General features: G+C 44.5%; 1 protein-coding gene across 1 annotated transcript in view; it reads right to left on the minus strand.

Annotated features, from left to right (window-relative positions):
• The window catches only part of LOC112238578 (protein disulfide-isomerase A5), a 56,612-nt gene that overhangs the window by 25,052 nt on the left and 14,003 nt on the right, over window positions 1-17,557 (minus strand). The window contains exons 4-9 of the mRNA XM_024407147.2: window positions 11,972-12,055; window positions 11,752-11,797; window positions 10,615-10,707; window positions 9,348-9,408; window positions 7,129-7,196; window positions 3,747-3,838 (exon numbers count right to left, since the gene is read on the minus strand). Of these exons, the coding sequence (XP_024262915.1) occupies window positions 3,747-3,838; window positions 7,129-7,196; window positions 9,348-9,408; window positions 10,615-10,707; window positions 11,752-11,797; window positions 11,972-12,055 (444 nt within the window). The remainder of the gene's footprint in view (window positions 1-3,746; window positions 3,839-7,128; window positions 7,197-9,347; window positions 9,409-10,614; window positions 10,708-11,751; window positions 11,798-11,971; window positions 12,056-17,557) is intronic.

The following is a 17,557-nucleotide window of genomic DNA, read 5'->3' on the forward strand; positions in this document are numbered from 1 at the left end:
TTATGTCCAGAGGACATGTTTCTTCAGTGAGATACATCAGAGAGATCGGGGTCACTTGTGGAAAGTCAAAAGTAAATGCTTTGTGACAAGTTAAGTTGCACTGTTGAATTGTTTTACCCCTTCCTTAAATGTACCACTAGTTAAGAGTAGAAGTACATGTCCATTGTCCCCTCACCATGCATTATAAATAAGCTAAAAACAGTAGCTAAAATTATAATTGTGTGGATATCTAGGTGGGTCTTCCCACACGGAAACAGATCCTCATGTAACAGCTTATCTTTTCCGATCTCCTGAGACAAATAAATCAGCGGCGGTGGGTAGGGAGCGAGGAGCACTAGCTGCTGCAGCTGAACCGAATGCCTGCAGATCATGCTCATCTGTAGGGAACTACGCATCACACGTAGTTTAAGAGGCAGAGGGAGAGAGCTTGGACGCTTACCTTTTTCAGTTTAGCAAAACTGTTGGAAACACTTGACATGCAGGTATAATGCATTATGATACAGCTATCTAACGAGATAGAAAACACTTAAAGCCTGCAGGTAGAATGCTATCAAACTGTTTAACTGTGTGCCCTTGCTCTCCTTAGATACACCCACTCTGTACTGGAAAGAAAAGGTATTTGAAAAGGAGCTTGAACAGCAAGACAATTCTAGAAGCAGCAATGATTTGTTCCTGAGCTGATGCGCTCATGTTTATCAGTGAGAGAAAGTCATTACTGTAACCAATGGTACTGTATGGTCGTTAGCCCCACCTCCCCCCTGGGCTAAGGACCAGCAATAATTAAAGGGCTGAGAGACGATACAGTACTTAACACGGAGAGGATAATGCTGCTAAGTGTTGAGGCTGGGCTGGAGGTAGAGGCTGGCCTGAGATGAGAGCCTAACGCAGAGTTGGAGGATTAGGGCTGGAGGCTTTTGAGAGAAACACCGTTTTACAAGAGACCGTTTGAGTTGACAGAGGTGATCTAGGGTCAGACTGTCTGAGCGCACTTTGAGTCTGTCGTGACAGGTACTTCTAGGACCCCCTGATGTGTGACGTCTGAGACTTGGGGACGTTGATGCAATGCAGAGGAGAGAAAGCCCACCTCCTTCAGATGCCCAGATATCTTTGAACCAACAGCCAAGGAACCCACTAGACACCAGGCCTATGTCCTCCCCAGCCAGCCACAGCCCCCATTGTGAGCCTGCTTCAAACAGAATACGTTAAGACCCAACCAACACCGCAAAGAAACTTTTAAGTGATAAACAGATTCAGAACATCTGGAGCAACACTTGCCTCCTGTAAGGAAGGAAGGGGGAGTGAGGTCTCCCAGAACCCTCTGAAGCCCCCCCTCTCCTAGAACCCTCTGAAGCCCCCCTCTCCTAGAACCCTCTGAAGCCCCCCTCTCCTAGAACCCTCTGAAGCCCCCTCCCTCTGAAGCCCCCTCTCCTAGAACCCTCTGAAGCCCCCTCTCCTAGAACCCTCTGAAGCCCCCCTCTAGAACCCTCTGAAGCCCCTCCTAGAACCCTCTGAAGCCCCCTCTCCTAGAACCCTCTGAAGCCCCCTCTCCTAGAACCCTCTGAAGCCCCCCTCTCCTAGAACCCTCTGAAGCCCCTCCTAGAACCCTCTGAAGCCCCCCCTCTCCTAGAACCCTCTGAAGCCCCCCTCTCCTAGAACCCTCTGAAGCCCCCTCCTAGAACCCTCTGAAGCCCCCTCTCCTAGAACCCTCTGAAGCCCCCTCTCCTAGAACCCTCTGAAGCCCCCCTCTCCTAGAACCCTCTGAAGCCCCCCTCTCCTAGAACCCTCTGAAGCCCCCTCTCCTAGAACCCTCTGAAGCCCCCCTCTCCTAGAACCCTCTGAAGCCCCCCTCTCCTAGAACCCTCTGAAGCCCCCTCTCCTAGAACCCTCTGAAGCCCCCCTCTCCTAGAACCCTCTGAAGCCCCCCTCTGAAGCCCCCTCTCCTAGAACCCTCTGAAGCCCCCTCTCCTAGAACCCTCTGAAGCCCCCTCTCCCTAGAACCCTCTGAAGCCCCCTCTCCTAGAACCCTCTGAAGCCCCCCTCTCCTAGAACCCTCTGAAGCCCCCCTCTCTCCTAGAACCCTCTGAAGCCCCCCCTCTCCTAGAACCCTCTGAAGCCCCCTCTCCTAGAACCCTCTGAAGCCCCCTCTCCTAGAACCCTCTGAAGCCCCCTCTCCTAGAACCCTCTGAAGCCCCCTCTCCTAGAACCCTCTGAAGCCCCCCTCTCCTAGAACCCTCTGAAGCCCCCCTCTCCTAGAACCCTCTGAAGCCCCCTCTCCTAGAACCCTCTGAAGCCCCCTCTCCTAGAACCCTCTGAAGCCCCCTCTCCTAGAACCCTCTGAAGCCCCCTCTCCTAGAACCCTCTGAAGCCCCCCTCTCCTAGAACCCTCTGAAGCCCCCTCTCCTAGAACCCTCTGAAGCCCCCTCTCCTAGAACCCTCTGAAGCCCCCCTCTCCTAGAACCCTCTGAAGCCCCCTCTCCTAGAACCCTCTGAAGCCCCCTCTCCTAGAACCCTCTGAAGCCCCCTAGAACCCTCTGAAGCCCCCTCCTAGAACCCTCTGAAGCCCCCTCTCCTAGAACCCTCTGAAGCCCTCTCCTAGAACCCTCTGAAGCCCCCTCTCCTAGAACCCTCTGAAGCCCCCCTCTCCTAGAACCCTCTGAAGCCCCCTCTCCTAGAACCCTCTGAAGCCCCCTCTCCTAGAACCCTCTGAAGCCCCCTCTCCTAGAACCCTCTGAAGCCCCCCTCTCCTAGAACCCTCTGAAGCCCCCTCTCCTAGAACCCTCTGAAGCCCCCCTCTCCTAGAACCCTCTGAAGCCCCCCTCTCCTAGAACCCTCTGAAGCCCCCTCTCCTAGAACCCTCTGAAGCCCCCCTCTCCTAGAACCCTCTGAAGCCCCCCCTCTCCTAGAACCCTCTGAAGCCCCCCTCTCCTAGAACCCTCTGAAGCCCCCCTCTCCTAGAACCCTCTGAAGCCCCCCTCTCCTAGAACCCTCTGAAGCCCCCCTCTCCTAGAACCCTCTGAAGCCCCCCTCTCCTAGAACCCTCTGAAGCCCCCTCTCCTAGAACCCTCTGAAGCCCCCCCCCTCCTAGAACCCTCTGAAGCCCCCCTCTCCTAGAACCCTCTGAAGCCCCCTCTCCTAGAACCCTCTGAAGCCCCCTCTCCTAGAACCCTCTGAAGCCCCCCTCTCCTAGAACCCTCTGAAGCCCCCTCTCCTAGAACCCTCTGAAGCCCCCTCTCCTAGAACCCTCTGAAGCCCCCCCTCTCCTAGAACCCTCTGAAGCCCCCCTCTCCTAGAACCCTCTGAAGCCCCCTCTCCTAGAACCCTCTGAAGCCCCCCTCTCCTAGAACCCTCTGAAGCCCCCTCTCCTAGAACCCTCTGAAGCCCCCCTCTCCTAGAACCCTCTGAAGCCCCCCTCTCCTAGAACCCTCTGAAGCCCCCCCTCTCCTAGAACCCTCTGAAGCCCCCCTCTCCTAGAACCCTCTGAAGCCCCCTCTCCTAGAACCCTCTGAAGCCCCCCCTCTCTCCCCTCTCCCCCTGCTGCTAGAATTTCTGAAGCCCTTACTCCGGAGTAGGCAACTACATTCAGCCACGGGACGATTGTCAGAGCAAATGGTTGGACCAGAACAATTATATTCATAATCCGTACAATGCAAATTGACCACAACTAGGCTCACCTGTTAATGGAAACAGTATGACTGATTGAGTTGTGGTGTGTGCGCATTTACAGTGGCCTATAGCGAGAGACTCACTCAAAGTAGCAGAAGGTCGGGTAGCCCTTGACATTGTACTCCTGCTTGAGGCCATCAAACTCAGCTGGGTGCACGTTCATCCCAGCCAGCACCTAAAGACCAGACACACAGGGAGCGCGCACACAGTTAATTCATCATAGAAACAAAGTTCCACTAAATGAAGATGACTCAAAAAGGAGGGGAAACCATGTAAACAGAATGACACCTGAAAACCAGATGTTAGATGAAAGGGGACAATGAAATATGCATGGTAATAATCTACCTAGGTTAGCTTTCAAAGGGCAATTCAAAAAGCTCAAAGCAACCCATCTGCCATATCTAGTTCAAATCTGTGAGGTTCCCTGCCTTCATAATGTGAATGTTTCATTACTTGGGTGTCGACTCAATTTGGACTCTTATGAAGACTTGGCACATACTCAAGCTTGATGAGGAACTAAAATAAACTTCAGGAGAAATAATCTCCTCTTCCTACATCTGTAATGATATAGGGAAAAATGTTGGATCGGATGACTTGGCTGACCGTTGTTTGCGCAACAAAATCACTTTTCGCACACCACACAGCCAAAACAGAACACTCCACATGTGTACATGAGCTAAATGCATCCATTATGCAAATCTCTTATCAAGAGACTTCATTTATTCACTCATCAGCCTGCCTTGCTGAAATCAGACAAAGGATGTGTCCCAAATAGCACCCTATACAGTGTACTACTTTTGACCTGGGCATGTAGGCACTTTATAGGGAGGTGTTTGGGACGCACACAACACCTTCAATTAGAACCCATTCTTTTCCATGAGGCACACACACGGAGTGATTACATTGTTCTCTAGAAGCATCTCCTGTATGTTTAAACACTGGGTGTACTATCCCTCAGACCCTCGGCTGTGAACACTTAGTTCTCTTACAGAAGATGAATCATGCAGCAAGGTGTGTTTCTAAGCGGTGGCTGGGTGTATTTTCTCCCAAGACTTTCTGCTGTGCCTGCTTTGGTAGGGGATGAGAGTGTTAAACACCCGGTCTGTTTTTCTAAGTGGTCACATGGGGGTTTCTTACGTGATTTCGATCTGTGGTTGACTAGTCCACCTTTGTTGAGACGTTTTATTTCAGCCCAAGAGCCCCGTTGCCTAATTGTTTTGTGCACCCCCCCAAAATAAAACATTATTTTATATATTATTTTAGAAATAACACCCCAGCTGTGCACATTCAGTAATACCATATACACACAGGTATGGTACAGAAAAAGACCGTATGAAAATCTAGATACTGCCCCAACCCTACTCTGGGTTGTACCAGTCAAATATACACACTCATTTAAGAGATTTTACTTTATTCTACATTGTAGGAAAAATCCTAGCGCTCATTAAGGGACATCTCTACCACCACATCCCTTCCCAAATCTCTGCTTACTTTTGTCAAAAGTAGTGCACTATGAAGGGCATAGGGTGCCATTTGGGACAGGGCATAAGTTTAATTCCGAATCTTGACAGTTCTGATGTACAGTACCAGTCAAGTTTGGACACCTACTCATTCCAATGTTTATCTTTACACTGTAAAAAAGTAGTGAAGACATCAAAACTATGAAATAACATAGTAACCAAAAAAAAGTAGCCACCATTTGCCATGACAGCTTCGCGCACTCTTGGCATTCTCTCAAACAGCTTCATGAGGTAGTCACCTGGAATGCATTTCAATTAACAGGTTAAAAGTGACGTGGACTTTCCTTTCATGCATTTGAGCCAATCAGTTGTGACAAAGTAGGGGTGGTATACAAAAGCAGTCCTATTTGGTAAAAGAATGTCCATATTATGGCAAAAACAGCTCAAATAAGCAAAGAGAAACTACAGTGCATCATTACTTTAAGACATGAAGGTCAGTCAATTCGGAAAATGTCTAGAACTTTGAAAGTTCTTCCAGTGCAGTCGCAAAAACCATCAAGCTCTGATGAAACTGGCTCTCATGAGGACCACCACAGGAAAGGAAGAGCCAGAGTTACCTCTGCTGCAGGGTAGCCTAGTGGTTAGAGCGTTGGACTAGTAACCAGAAGCTTGCAAGTTCAAACCCGAGCTGACAAGGTACAAATCTGTCGTTCTGCCCCTGAACAGGCAGTTGACCCACTGTTCCTAGGCCGTCATTGAAAATAAGAATTTGTTCTTAACTGACTTGCCTAGTTAAATAAATTGTAAAATAAAAAATAAGTTCATTAGAGTTACCAGCCTCAGAAATTGCAGCCCAAATAAATGCTTCAGAGTTCAAGTAGCAGACACAACTGTTCAAAGACTGCATGAATCAAATTGCATGGTCAAATTGCTGCAAATAAAATCACTAAAAAAGGACACCAAAAAGAGACACACTTGGGCCAAGAAACATGCGCAATGGACATTAGACCAGTGGAAATCTGTCCATTGGTCTGATGAGTCCAAATTTGAGATTTTGGGTTCTAACTGCCATGTCTGTGAGACGCAGAGTAGGTGAACGGATTATCTCTGCATGTGGTTCCCACCGTGAAGGACGGAAGAGGTGTGATGGTGCATTGCTGGTGATTTGTTTAGAATTCAAGGCACAGTTAACCAGCATGGCTACCACAGCATTCTGCAGCAATACACCATCCCATCTAGTTTGCGCTTAGTGGGACTGTCATTTGTTTTTTCAACAGGACAATAACCAAAACACACCTCCAGGCTGTGTAAGGGCTATTTGACCAAGGAGGAAAGTAATAGTGCTGCATCAGATGACCTGGCCTCCACAAATCACTGACCTCAACCCAATTGAGATGGTTTGGACCACAGAGTGAAGGAAAAGCAGCCTCAGTGCTCAGCATGTAGAAACTCCTTCAAGATAGTTGGAAAAGCATTCCTCATTAAGCTAGTTGAGAGAATGGCAAGTGTGCAAAGTTGTCATCAAGGCAAAGGGTGGCTACTTCCAAGAATCTCAATCTAAAATATATTGATTTGTTTTATACTTTGTTCGTTATTACATGATCCTATGTGTTTTATTTCATAATTTTCACTAATTTTCACTATAATGTCTTCACTATTCTACAACGTAGAAAATAGTAAAACCCTTGAATGAGAAGGTGTCCAAATTGACCTGTACTGTAGATAAAGTGCTTCATCGCCAAACTCCTGAAGTATCCCTTTAATCATCACTTAAAAGGAGAGCTTCAGTGCATTCAAAATAGCTTTCTACCAAGAAGAGGGGCTATGGTAGACAGGCAAGCAATTTAATACTTTGTTCAATTTGACTGGCTGAACAGATTTGAGCCATCTTAGAACTGAGAATGTTTGGGACATAACTACTTGACAACTAACCCAAAAACTAATTCAGAGAGGCAACAAAGTATTAAGATTTCACGCAATGAAAATGAGAGAGGAGTTTACTTACAAATTTACCCTTGGTCTCTGTAGCTGCCTGTAGAAATACGGGCTGCATCCTCTTACAGACACCACACCCTGTAGGAGAAATAACAGAAGCTCTAAGGACTCATCAGTCAGCTTGTCAACATACTGAATAAGAGGACCATTTCATCATTCTATCGAGGGACCAATAAATATGAACAGAACTTTGTAGTAATGCATGATTTATCAAGATGGACCCAACAAAAATAATACTGCAATATTAACATTCATGCCAAGGACCCAGTGTTTTTCCTTTATACAGCTACAAATGGGCAATTGTTAAGATTTAATCTTCATGACAAAGTTGGAAATAGTTTAATTTTTACATTTTAAAGTATACTCTAGAGCTTCCAATTTGGCCAGAGGATCCTGGTTGAACATTTCATGAACAATTTTATTCAATAAATCTGATTATCAAAATCAATGACAAGCTGCAATGGTAGAGTCTAGCACTGAGGGAAAAGGAAAAAATCCAAGAGAACCTTAAGGGACTTCCCGCTACCACCACATCACTTCCCAAAACTCTGCTTAGTGTAAGATTAAGTCCCAAATGGCACCCTAATTTCCTATGAAATGCACTACTGTACTATGAAGGGCATAGGGTGCCATTTGGGACAAGACATAAGTTTAATTTCCCATTTTGACGGAGTTCACTGATGTGCAGCACCAGTAAAAAGTTGACACCTACTCATTCCAGGGTTTTTCTTCATTTTTTACACTGTAGAATGAAAATATCAAAACTATCATGTAATAATCAAAATAGTGTCAAATCAAAATATATTTGAGATTCTTGAAAGTAGCCACCCTTTGCCTTGACAGCTTTGCACACTTGGAATTCTCAACCAACTTCAAGGTAGTCACCTGGAATACATGTCAATTAACAGGTGTGCCTTGTTAAAAGTTAATTTGTGGAATTTCTTGATGCATTTCAGCTAATCAGCTGAGTTGTGACAAGGTAGGGTGGTATACAGAGGATTGCCCTATTTGGTAAAAGACCAAATCAAAGTTCAAGTTATGGTAAGAACAGATCAAATAAGCAAAGACAAACGACAGACTTGGTCAGTCAATTCGGAAAATTTCAATAACTTTGAAAGTGCTCATGTGCAATTGCAAAAACCATCAAGCTCAGTGAAACTGGCTCTCATGAGGACCGCCACAGGAAAGGAAGAGCCAGAGTTACCTCTGCTGCAGAAGATAAGTTCATTAGAGTTAACTGCACCTCAGAATGCAGCCCAAATAAATGCTTCAGAGTTCAAGTAACATGCACATCTCAACATCAACTGTTGAGGAAACTGCATGAATCAGGACTTCATGGTCAAATTACTGCAAAGAAACCACTAAAGGACACCAATAAGAAGAGACTTGCTTAGGCCAAGAAACAGGAACAATGGACATTGGAAATCTGTCCTTTGGTCTGATGAGTCCAAATTTGAGATTGTTGCCAACAGCTGTGTCTTTGTGAGACGTTGAGTAGGTGGTGAAGCATGTAGGAGGTGGTGTGATGGTGCTTTGCTGAAAACAGTGATTTATTTAGAATTCAAGGCACACTTAACCAGCATGGCTACCACAGCATTATGCCATCCCATCTGGTTTGTGCTTAGTGGGACTGTCATTTGTTTTTCAAAAGGTCAATGACCCAACACACCTCCAGGATGTGTAACAGCTATTTGACCAAGAAGGAAAATGATTGAGTGCTGCATCAGATGACCTGGCCTCCACAATCACCGGAGCTCAACCCATTTGAGATGGTTTGGGATGAGTTGGACCGCAGAGTGACGGAAAAGCAGCCAAGTGCAAAGCATATGTGGGATCTCCTTCAAGACTAAGAAAATAATTCCAGGTGAAGCTGGTTGAGAGAATGCCAAGTGTGCAAATCTGTCAAGGGAAAGGGTGGCTACTTTCAATAATCTCAGATATTTAGATTTGTTTTACACTTTTTTGGTTACTACATGATTCCATAGGTGTTATTTCATAGTTTGTCTCTATACTATTATTTTACAATGCAGAAAATAGTAAAAATAAAGAAAAACCCTGGAATGAGCAGGTATCCAAACTTGACTGGTACTGTATATTCTATGCAAGTCATAAAATACCAATAGGAGCCATTTGCTCTTATCCTAACTCTAAACTGCATTGGTAGGAGCGCTTATCAGAAGTAAATATGTGAAATCAGGTGCGTGTCGGTCTGTGTATGCGATGACTCACATGGGGCGTAGAGCATCATGAGGATCGGCCTCTCCTCCCTCTTCAGAAGCTTTCTGAAGTCCTGAGTGAGATAAGAGAACTAGTGATCTCAGAGGTCATAGTGCACAATGTGAACTGTCCTTTTCCCTCAGTATATGTGGCTTCCCATGGGTCACTAAAATCAAAGCGACCCATGTCATCTTTAAAACCAAGTTTGTTGTTTTCCGACATGACGCTAGTCCCTCATTGAAGATGGAAATTGTGCATGTCTGACATAACACGAAGAGTTATCACAAGAACACTGATACTGACAAACCTGCTCATCAATACACCATCAGAAGTAGACAGTGTTTGAATAGATGCCTTTGATAGAGAGGAGATCACCCTTCACTTAGAGGGTGAGCTCTATTTCTTTAGTCATCCTTCCTCATACTCTCATTCAGTAGAAGCTGCAAACACCCCTCAACACCCCCAGGCATGGTACACCACCAAGTAGAGGAGTGCAAAAATAGGATCTCAAGTAATCAAAATAACTTTCGTGTGTGTGTGTGTGTGTGTGTCTCGGTTGTACGCAGAGCTGGGTTCTGATTGAGTGTCAGCCTCGCTGTTGGAGAGCCGTCTGTGAGAGTGCCGACTACAGTCAGACCAAAGCCCCATTAATAGATTGTGTTTGAACTTAACTGAAGTGAACTGCAGAGATTCAGCTTTCTGGTGTAGTCTACTTTTGTGTGGTTTATATATTGATCTGTATTGTCAGCTTGGGATGCATCAAGGTTGGAGGGTAGAGTGGACAGAATCTCTCAGCTCACAACTTTGAAGGGATGTTAAGGCATTGGTCTGTGGGTTGATGGTAATTAACAAGACCTGGCTTCAAATAGTATTTAGGGATTTTCAAATTGTTTCAAAAGGCATTTAGAAGTATTATGAATTTGAAAATACCAGTATTTGAAAATCAGAATGTATTTGGAAATACAGCTGGAAAGCTGCCATAAATTTGAACCCAGGTCTGTTTGTCCTAGGGGTATTTAAAATAAATGTATTTGGAAACAGGTATTTACAAATAGTAAGCCATTTATAGGATTTTTAAAATATTATTTCAAATAGAAGTAGTTGATTTCAGCCACACTATTTGAAAATACATTGAAAAGTATTTCAAATACAAATATGCCCATTTTAACCCAGGTCTGCCATGTCAACCCATTTCCGTTCTGAACTGAAGTGTCCATATCGTGCCAGTAAAAACATGACCATGCACCTTGTTGTAAGACAGTGTTATTTCTGTACTTACTTTTTCAGTTTCTACATGAACAATATCTTTAGCTTCTGGGTTCTCCTCCCAAAGAGGGGCTCCTGTGGGGTCTTTTAAAAACGCCACCATGGACTGGAGAGAAGGAGCACGTGAAAGAGAGAGTCTAAACATTTAGCATACTGTAACAGATTAACGTGAGGTTAACCCTAGAGTCTAGACATAGTGCTAAACAGAGACATTCCATAATTTATCCCAGTCTTCATATTAAACCAAACAGGAGGAGTTCTAATAGATGGCAGATGGCATTAACTTCCATCTCAATGTTCATCCATCCATCGTAAAGTAACCATGTAAGCAATTTCCCCACGTTCACGGTTCATAACAAGTTTGATAAGCCTTCCAGACCAACATGAAGAGCCATATGCCTCCAGAGACAGAAGGTAGGACAGGAAACATTATTCACCCCTAACTAATACACTTATACTGACAATGACACAGCAGTTAAAGCTGTTAAATAATTAAACATTTTCCTTGGTTTTGAAGAATGAATTCTATAAATACCTTAGTGAGAACCCTCATCTTAACGTATCATGACCAACTAGGCTACTACTAACATGTTCAGATTATAGAGGTCTAGCAAAGGCCAGTCCTAATAGTGCAGACAGTACCTTTAATACAAGACGAGCAACCAGACTGACAAATGACCGTCAACGTTGAGTTTAAAAAGGGGGGACCCTTTACATTATGACAAGACAGCTTTCTTAAATGTCCATGAGTATCGATGTGCTCACAGGCTCATTCCCTGCCAATGGGCTGGCTAGCCAGGCCAGAGAGACATCAAGGTCAACCCCAGAGCAGAGTACTCCATTACTCCAGATACTCTTATGCCAGCACCCTGATTATAAAGCACTCATAAACCCATTGGATTATCAAGTCTTGCCTAAGCAGAACTCTGTCTAATTGGCATCATGTAGGAAGAGAGCCATCATAATATACAAAAACAGTAGGAGACAATGAACCCCCGTTCATTTAACAAGGAAACAAATATTACTTGAGTAATTGCAATGTTTCATATTACTGTACTGTTGACTTAAGACACCATTGAAATAAATACATTCTATTACTGTTGATTGAGACCTTGGGGGACAGTGGGACAATGAGTGAGTCATTAATTACCTTGTATGTAGCAGGCCTGTTGTATTCTGTATGGAATGTCCCATCTCTGCAAGAGACAAGCACATTGTTCAATCAGGGAAGAGAAGTAGATTACTTTGTTTAGCATGGCATGACTCCCTAGAGAACATTCGTACATGTCATTCTCTTCTGACAGGTGGCATCACAAGCCTCTGAACATACAGTAAAACAGTGAGGTACATGTCACCGTTGAGATACTCACTTATAATGCAGGAGTTCTGCTCCACCACTTCTTGAGCTGGGATCTACCTTCACTTTCTTACACAGTTTACGACCCTCTGAATCCCTGAGACACAGAAGAGACAGAATGAGAGAAATGTTGACAACAATAGCTGAGGTTCCAAAGGGATATGTGGAATTATTATTCACAGCATCGAGACTTGGTAATAAGATTTCTGCATAGACAGTCTTCATTTAACATAAATTATTCTCTGTCAAACACTCATGTCGGTCGCGCTCTAATATACAGACACACTGATCTATGGAGAGGTTGATTAGACTGGTGTATGTAAACAAATCTACATTGAGCCTCACTTTCGTAATTGAAGAGGTACCATCTTTAGAGAAATGCGCACACCCTCTCCCTTTATATCCAGCGACCCACACATTCACAATGCAAGCACAGGTCTCTCTTGACAATAACTTCCCTTCTCTCCACTGACAATGAGCATGGAAATGAATTACATAAGTACACACAGAGCGACAGAGACTGGCCAACTACCTAGAGCAGAGCTATGCCCAAAGCTAATGGAAGAGATGGAATTAAATTACATCTGACAGCACAGGCCCCCCATCAGCAAAATATATCCAGTGCTCTGTCCTTTAAGATAAGACACCATTATTAGCGATACATACGTGGCAGAGCCCATTGTCTGCCAGGAGAAATATTCTCAATGCAGAGCTGGAGCAGGAGGAAGGGTATTTGTCTGTCAGGTGGCAATGGTAGCCTTCATCATTACACTTGGAGTGTGTCCCAAATGGCACCCTATTCCCTATATAGTGACTTACTTTTGACTAGGGCCCAGGTGCAATATAGTGCACTACATAGGGAGCCATTTGGGACAATCTTGTATCATGTCCTTTGGATAAGAGAGCGAGATTGACATTAACTCTCAAGTGGTGTACATTACACCATTTCCCCACCTCTGTGTAAACAATGCTACAGGAGGTCACCAAGTACTGCATTTCTGAGTGGTGTTGGTGAGCTAGGGGTCCCAACCTTAGAGCGAAACTGAAGCACTGAAACATGTAACATAAATCCCTGCTAGGGGGAAATAAACAAAAATAATGATCTACATGATCAGTCCGAGTATAAAATAAGTGGTTAATGTGAACCTAACAGCTAAAAAAAACACTAATATTGAAGTTAGACATGAAATCCTTAATAAAACAGAACACTTGTGACCCAACACACACCTAAATACTGCACTTGGGGAAAACATCTTGCATACCCCTTGTAATCCAGTGTATTGAAAAAGTGAGGAAGAGGGAAAGTGTAGGTTCCTTTCACCTCACTATATAGTGGCATCCAGCTCAAGTCAGGCCCAGCTACACTTGATCCCTGAATCCAGGTTGAGCTAACATGCACCAATGGGATTAGCATGACATTTTAAGTACCAAGAAAATTTGACACACATACCTGATATGGGCAGAGAGCTTACATTCTTGTTAATCTAACTGCACTGTCTAATTTACAGTAGCTAGCAAGGTGAAAGAAAACCATGCCATTGTTAGAGAGCGCACAGTATGAACTTGAAAATGTAGCAGAGCTGGATTAGGAGACCCTAATAAAACAATTAGGCACTCGATAGAACATTTTGAACAGAAATGGAATGGTTCATTGGATCAGTCTAAAATGTTGCATACACTGCCATCTAGTGGCAGCAGTGTGCCTTGCAATTGTGCCTTGAATATGGCATTTCAAAGATGGAAATTTCTCTTTGTATTATCTTTTACCAGCTCTAGTGTGATGCTCCTACATTAATTTCACATTTCCACAACTTTCAAAGTGTTTACTTTCAAATGGTATCTAGAATATGCATATCCTTGCTTCAGGTCTTGAGCTACAGGAAGTTACATTTTTGCTTTAAAATGACACCCAAATCTAAAGAAAAGTCTGATTCTTAAGATTAACAAGCAATTCAATTTTCACCCAATTCTCTCATTTTGAAAATTAACCACATACTGTAGAGGGGAAAGAGTAGGTAACTAGTTTACATTCACAGATTGCCAGGGTCAAGTAAACAACTAACGTGTTATAACTTGGGGAAAGGAAAGGAGACGTGTACCAGATAATTGGTTAGGTTACTAATGGTAGCTAGCCAATGTTACAACGTCAGATGAATTAACGTTGGCTGTCTGTCTATTAGCCAGCTAATTCACACCGTAAACTAAATTATTTTGATCCGTTAAGTTGGCTAATGTTGCTCAACATTTCTCTGGCTAGCTAACGGGGAATAAGGTCCAGCTAGCAAGATACTTAACAATGCTAACAATACTTGTTCCACACTTTCTCCCTCACCTCAAACTTTCCAAGTGCCAGAAGTTTTGGTTACAGCTCATAAAGTACGCTTCATCACCTTCTTACCCACGTCTCAGTGGTCAGGCTTCTCACCTACCTCCTTGTTATTGTTCAGGAGACGCGCTGCTGTAACCGGCAAACTGCCTTGCCACTCTCAGGTCCTGTCATCTGGTGAGTGTCATCCTGGGCTATCATCCCCCTGTTGGCATGGGCCACCGTTTTCATACTGACACTCGTGAGGTCTCTCCCTGTCCAAGCCCTCAGCTAAGCTTTGTTTTGGACCTGGTCCATCGGAGAAGGTGGGAAAACCATAGCGAGTCTTTCCAGAGCAGGTGCGGATGCTGTAACTAGCAAATTGGTTGTCACTTCTCTCTTCAGTTGCATGCTGCATTCTTTTATGTGAACGATTGGCTGAGCCTTGGATACAGCCAGTATTGCTCCAAACACGCATCACTCGTTCGCTTACAGTCAGTAGTGATCCAAAGCCCACCCTCCCAAACTTCTCAGATCTACACGAATCACATAGGTCACCGATTTTGGATTCAGAACAGCAAATTTCACAGAAAGGTGACTAGATTGCCTCTCAGTTGAGGCGTCACTACAGACCTAGGTTCGATCCCATGCTGCGTCACAACCAACTGTGATCGGGAGTCCCATAGGGCGGCGCACAATTGGCCCAGCGCTGTCCAGGTTAGGGGAGGGTTTGGCCAGGGGGGCTTTACTCATGTCGCTCTAGCGACTCATTGTGGTGGACCATGCGCCATTTCCTCCGGCACATTGGTGCAGCTGGCTTCCGGGTTAAGCGGGCGGGTCGGTCATGTTTCGACCTTCGCCTCTCGAGCCCGGTGGGGAGTTACAGTAATGAGACAATATCATAATTGGAAATCACGAAATAGGACATTTTAATTTATAGCCCTTTGTTTCACCCCACCGGAGTCTTTACAGCAATCAGATTGACTCACTGACCAATCAAAACCCCCAGCTGGTGGGAAAGACACTGATTTGGCAAAGCTCAGCAGCGCCACCCACAGCTAGGAATCATGCCATGTCACTACCTGATAATGGTGATGTAGTGTAACCTCTCGCTAAGGTGCGTCAAATCAATTACAGACAACAGGGTGGAAGAGGGAACAGTGGGTGTTGGGAGGAGGAAGAGGCAAGGAGGAGAGTGGTGGGAAGTTATGGGGTGTTAAAAGGGCGTTCCTTGAAAAGTTGTAAGTGATTAGGGAACTGTCAGCAATTCACCTCTAGAGGTGAGATCAAATTGATAGGTAAGAGACAAGTACTCCAGAAAAGTAAGCCCAGTGTGCAAAACTGCTTGTGGCTTTCCTGCTGGGAAGAGGCTTCAGGATACCATTTAGTCTGATTGTACACCAAGCAGTCAGATTGATTACCCTATTGCTCATTAGCAAAAACAACAAACTAGTCATTTTGTTACAAAGCTCCTTGTTTTATCAGCAGCGTCTGTAGTCTGGCATCCATGCCTGACCTGGCACTGTCTCCTGCCCAGTTCCTCTGACATCACTGTTGGCCATCTCTCAGGTCCTGTCATGTGGTGAGTGTCATCCTGGGCTATCATCCCTCTGTTGGCATGGGCCACTGTTCTCATACTGACACTCGTGAGGAGGTCTCTCTCCCCAAGCGCTCAACTAAGCTTTTTTTTTTTTTGGGGGGGTCCATTGGAGAAGGTGGGAAAACCATAGCCAGTCTCACAATGCTAAGCTAGCACTGAATCACCCATGTGACTGAACAGCAGCAAAGAAGCATGTCATCTAAGGCGCCGTAAAGGGTCTCTGGCACAGGTATATGTACAGTAATTGTTGCAAATTTTCAGGAGATTCCACACCTTTGAGTATTTTAGATTGTGGACTGATGGTTGAAATGAATGGGGAGATCTGGTAGTGGGCAGGATTCGTACCCTCGCTGAAGGTAATATACTGTATACAGTATGTGCTGCAGACGGCAGTGTTTACCATTAGACCAGCCTCAGGCATCACACCCTTCAGTATTAAGGCATACAGTGGAGAAAGACTGTTGACAGTAGATTTACTGCAGTGAAAAGAAAGAAACTCATTGTAAATATTTCTAGGTCTATATAAAACAGCTGCCCAGGCTACATTGTTCTTAGACACTTTTCCTTATTCATTCATCCATCTTGGACAGGTTTGAGAGAAACTTTGAGGGATGCTTTAAGTGGTAGGTGTCAGAGGGGTGATCTTTATTCTTTTGTAGTTCTGTTAAGACTTCTCTCCCTAGAAAAAAAAAAAAATGGAAAAAAAACGCTCATGTAGTTGGGGTTGACAGGTAAAAAAAAAAAAACAGGAATATAAAATGGAAGGAAATCATGCAGGGTAGAGGTCAGATCACGCAGGGGGGTGAAAGAAATGTTTAAGGAAAACAATTCTAGTGCGCGTCTTGGGACCGTGGTGGATCCTCCCAGTATGAACACTTTCAGAAACTTAGTTTCAAATGGTTCATCTGCCCAGACAGGTCTATGGAATGGGCTTCAGGAAGACAGATACGGGAAAGCGTGTTCTTCCGAACAGTGCCTATAACTCATTCATAGTTATACGGACAACACACAAATGTAGGGTCCTTATTTCCATCTGCCGTAGAGCCCTCAGCATGGAGAAAGAGACTCCCTATTTTAATGAGCATATCTATTCTGCAATCTCAACTGTGACTTCAGGAGGATATGCCAGGGAGAGGGAGATGGCATGGGTAGAAAGAGATTTGACACGAGCGCATTCAGCTGGCCTAGGCTTCAATAGCTGCTATCGATTACTTAGTCCAGGCCTGTCTGACTGTGCTATTACAAGGCAGCCATATAAAGAGGGTTTCACAACTTCCTTCCTATAGCTATACATCTGAGCTGGGAGGAATGCCACAACATTTTACTAATCTAAAATGTTATTCAGAAGCATAATGGGACATAATGTACGTGACTTGGACATTTTTCCTAACCTAAAACGCTTCTTGGAAATCTTTTAGAAGCTATATACTAGGGATGCACGATATATATCAGTGAACTTATCGGGATCAGACGATATTAGCTAAAAATGCCAACGTCGGCATTGGCCCGATGTCTAGTTTAGCGTCGATGTCAAAGCTGACAGCCATACCCATAACGTAGGTACATGACGTATTCCTAACCCACAATGTCTGCTGTGTGGATCAAGCAGTCAACAAGTCGAGCAGTCATTTGAAAAATAACTTCAGCAAGACAACTCAAAGGCAAAATCCATTAAAGCCAAGATAATGGAATTC

This window comes from Oncorhynchus tshawytscha, linkage group LG03 (assembly GCF_018296145.1).
Source record: "Oncorhynchus tshawytscha isolate Ot180627B linkage group LG03, Otsh_v2.0, whole genome shotgun sequence".
NCBI lineage: Eukaryota > Metazoa > Chordata > Actinopteri > Salmoniformes > Salmonidae > Oncorhynchus > Oncorhynchus tshawytscha.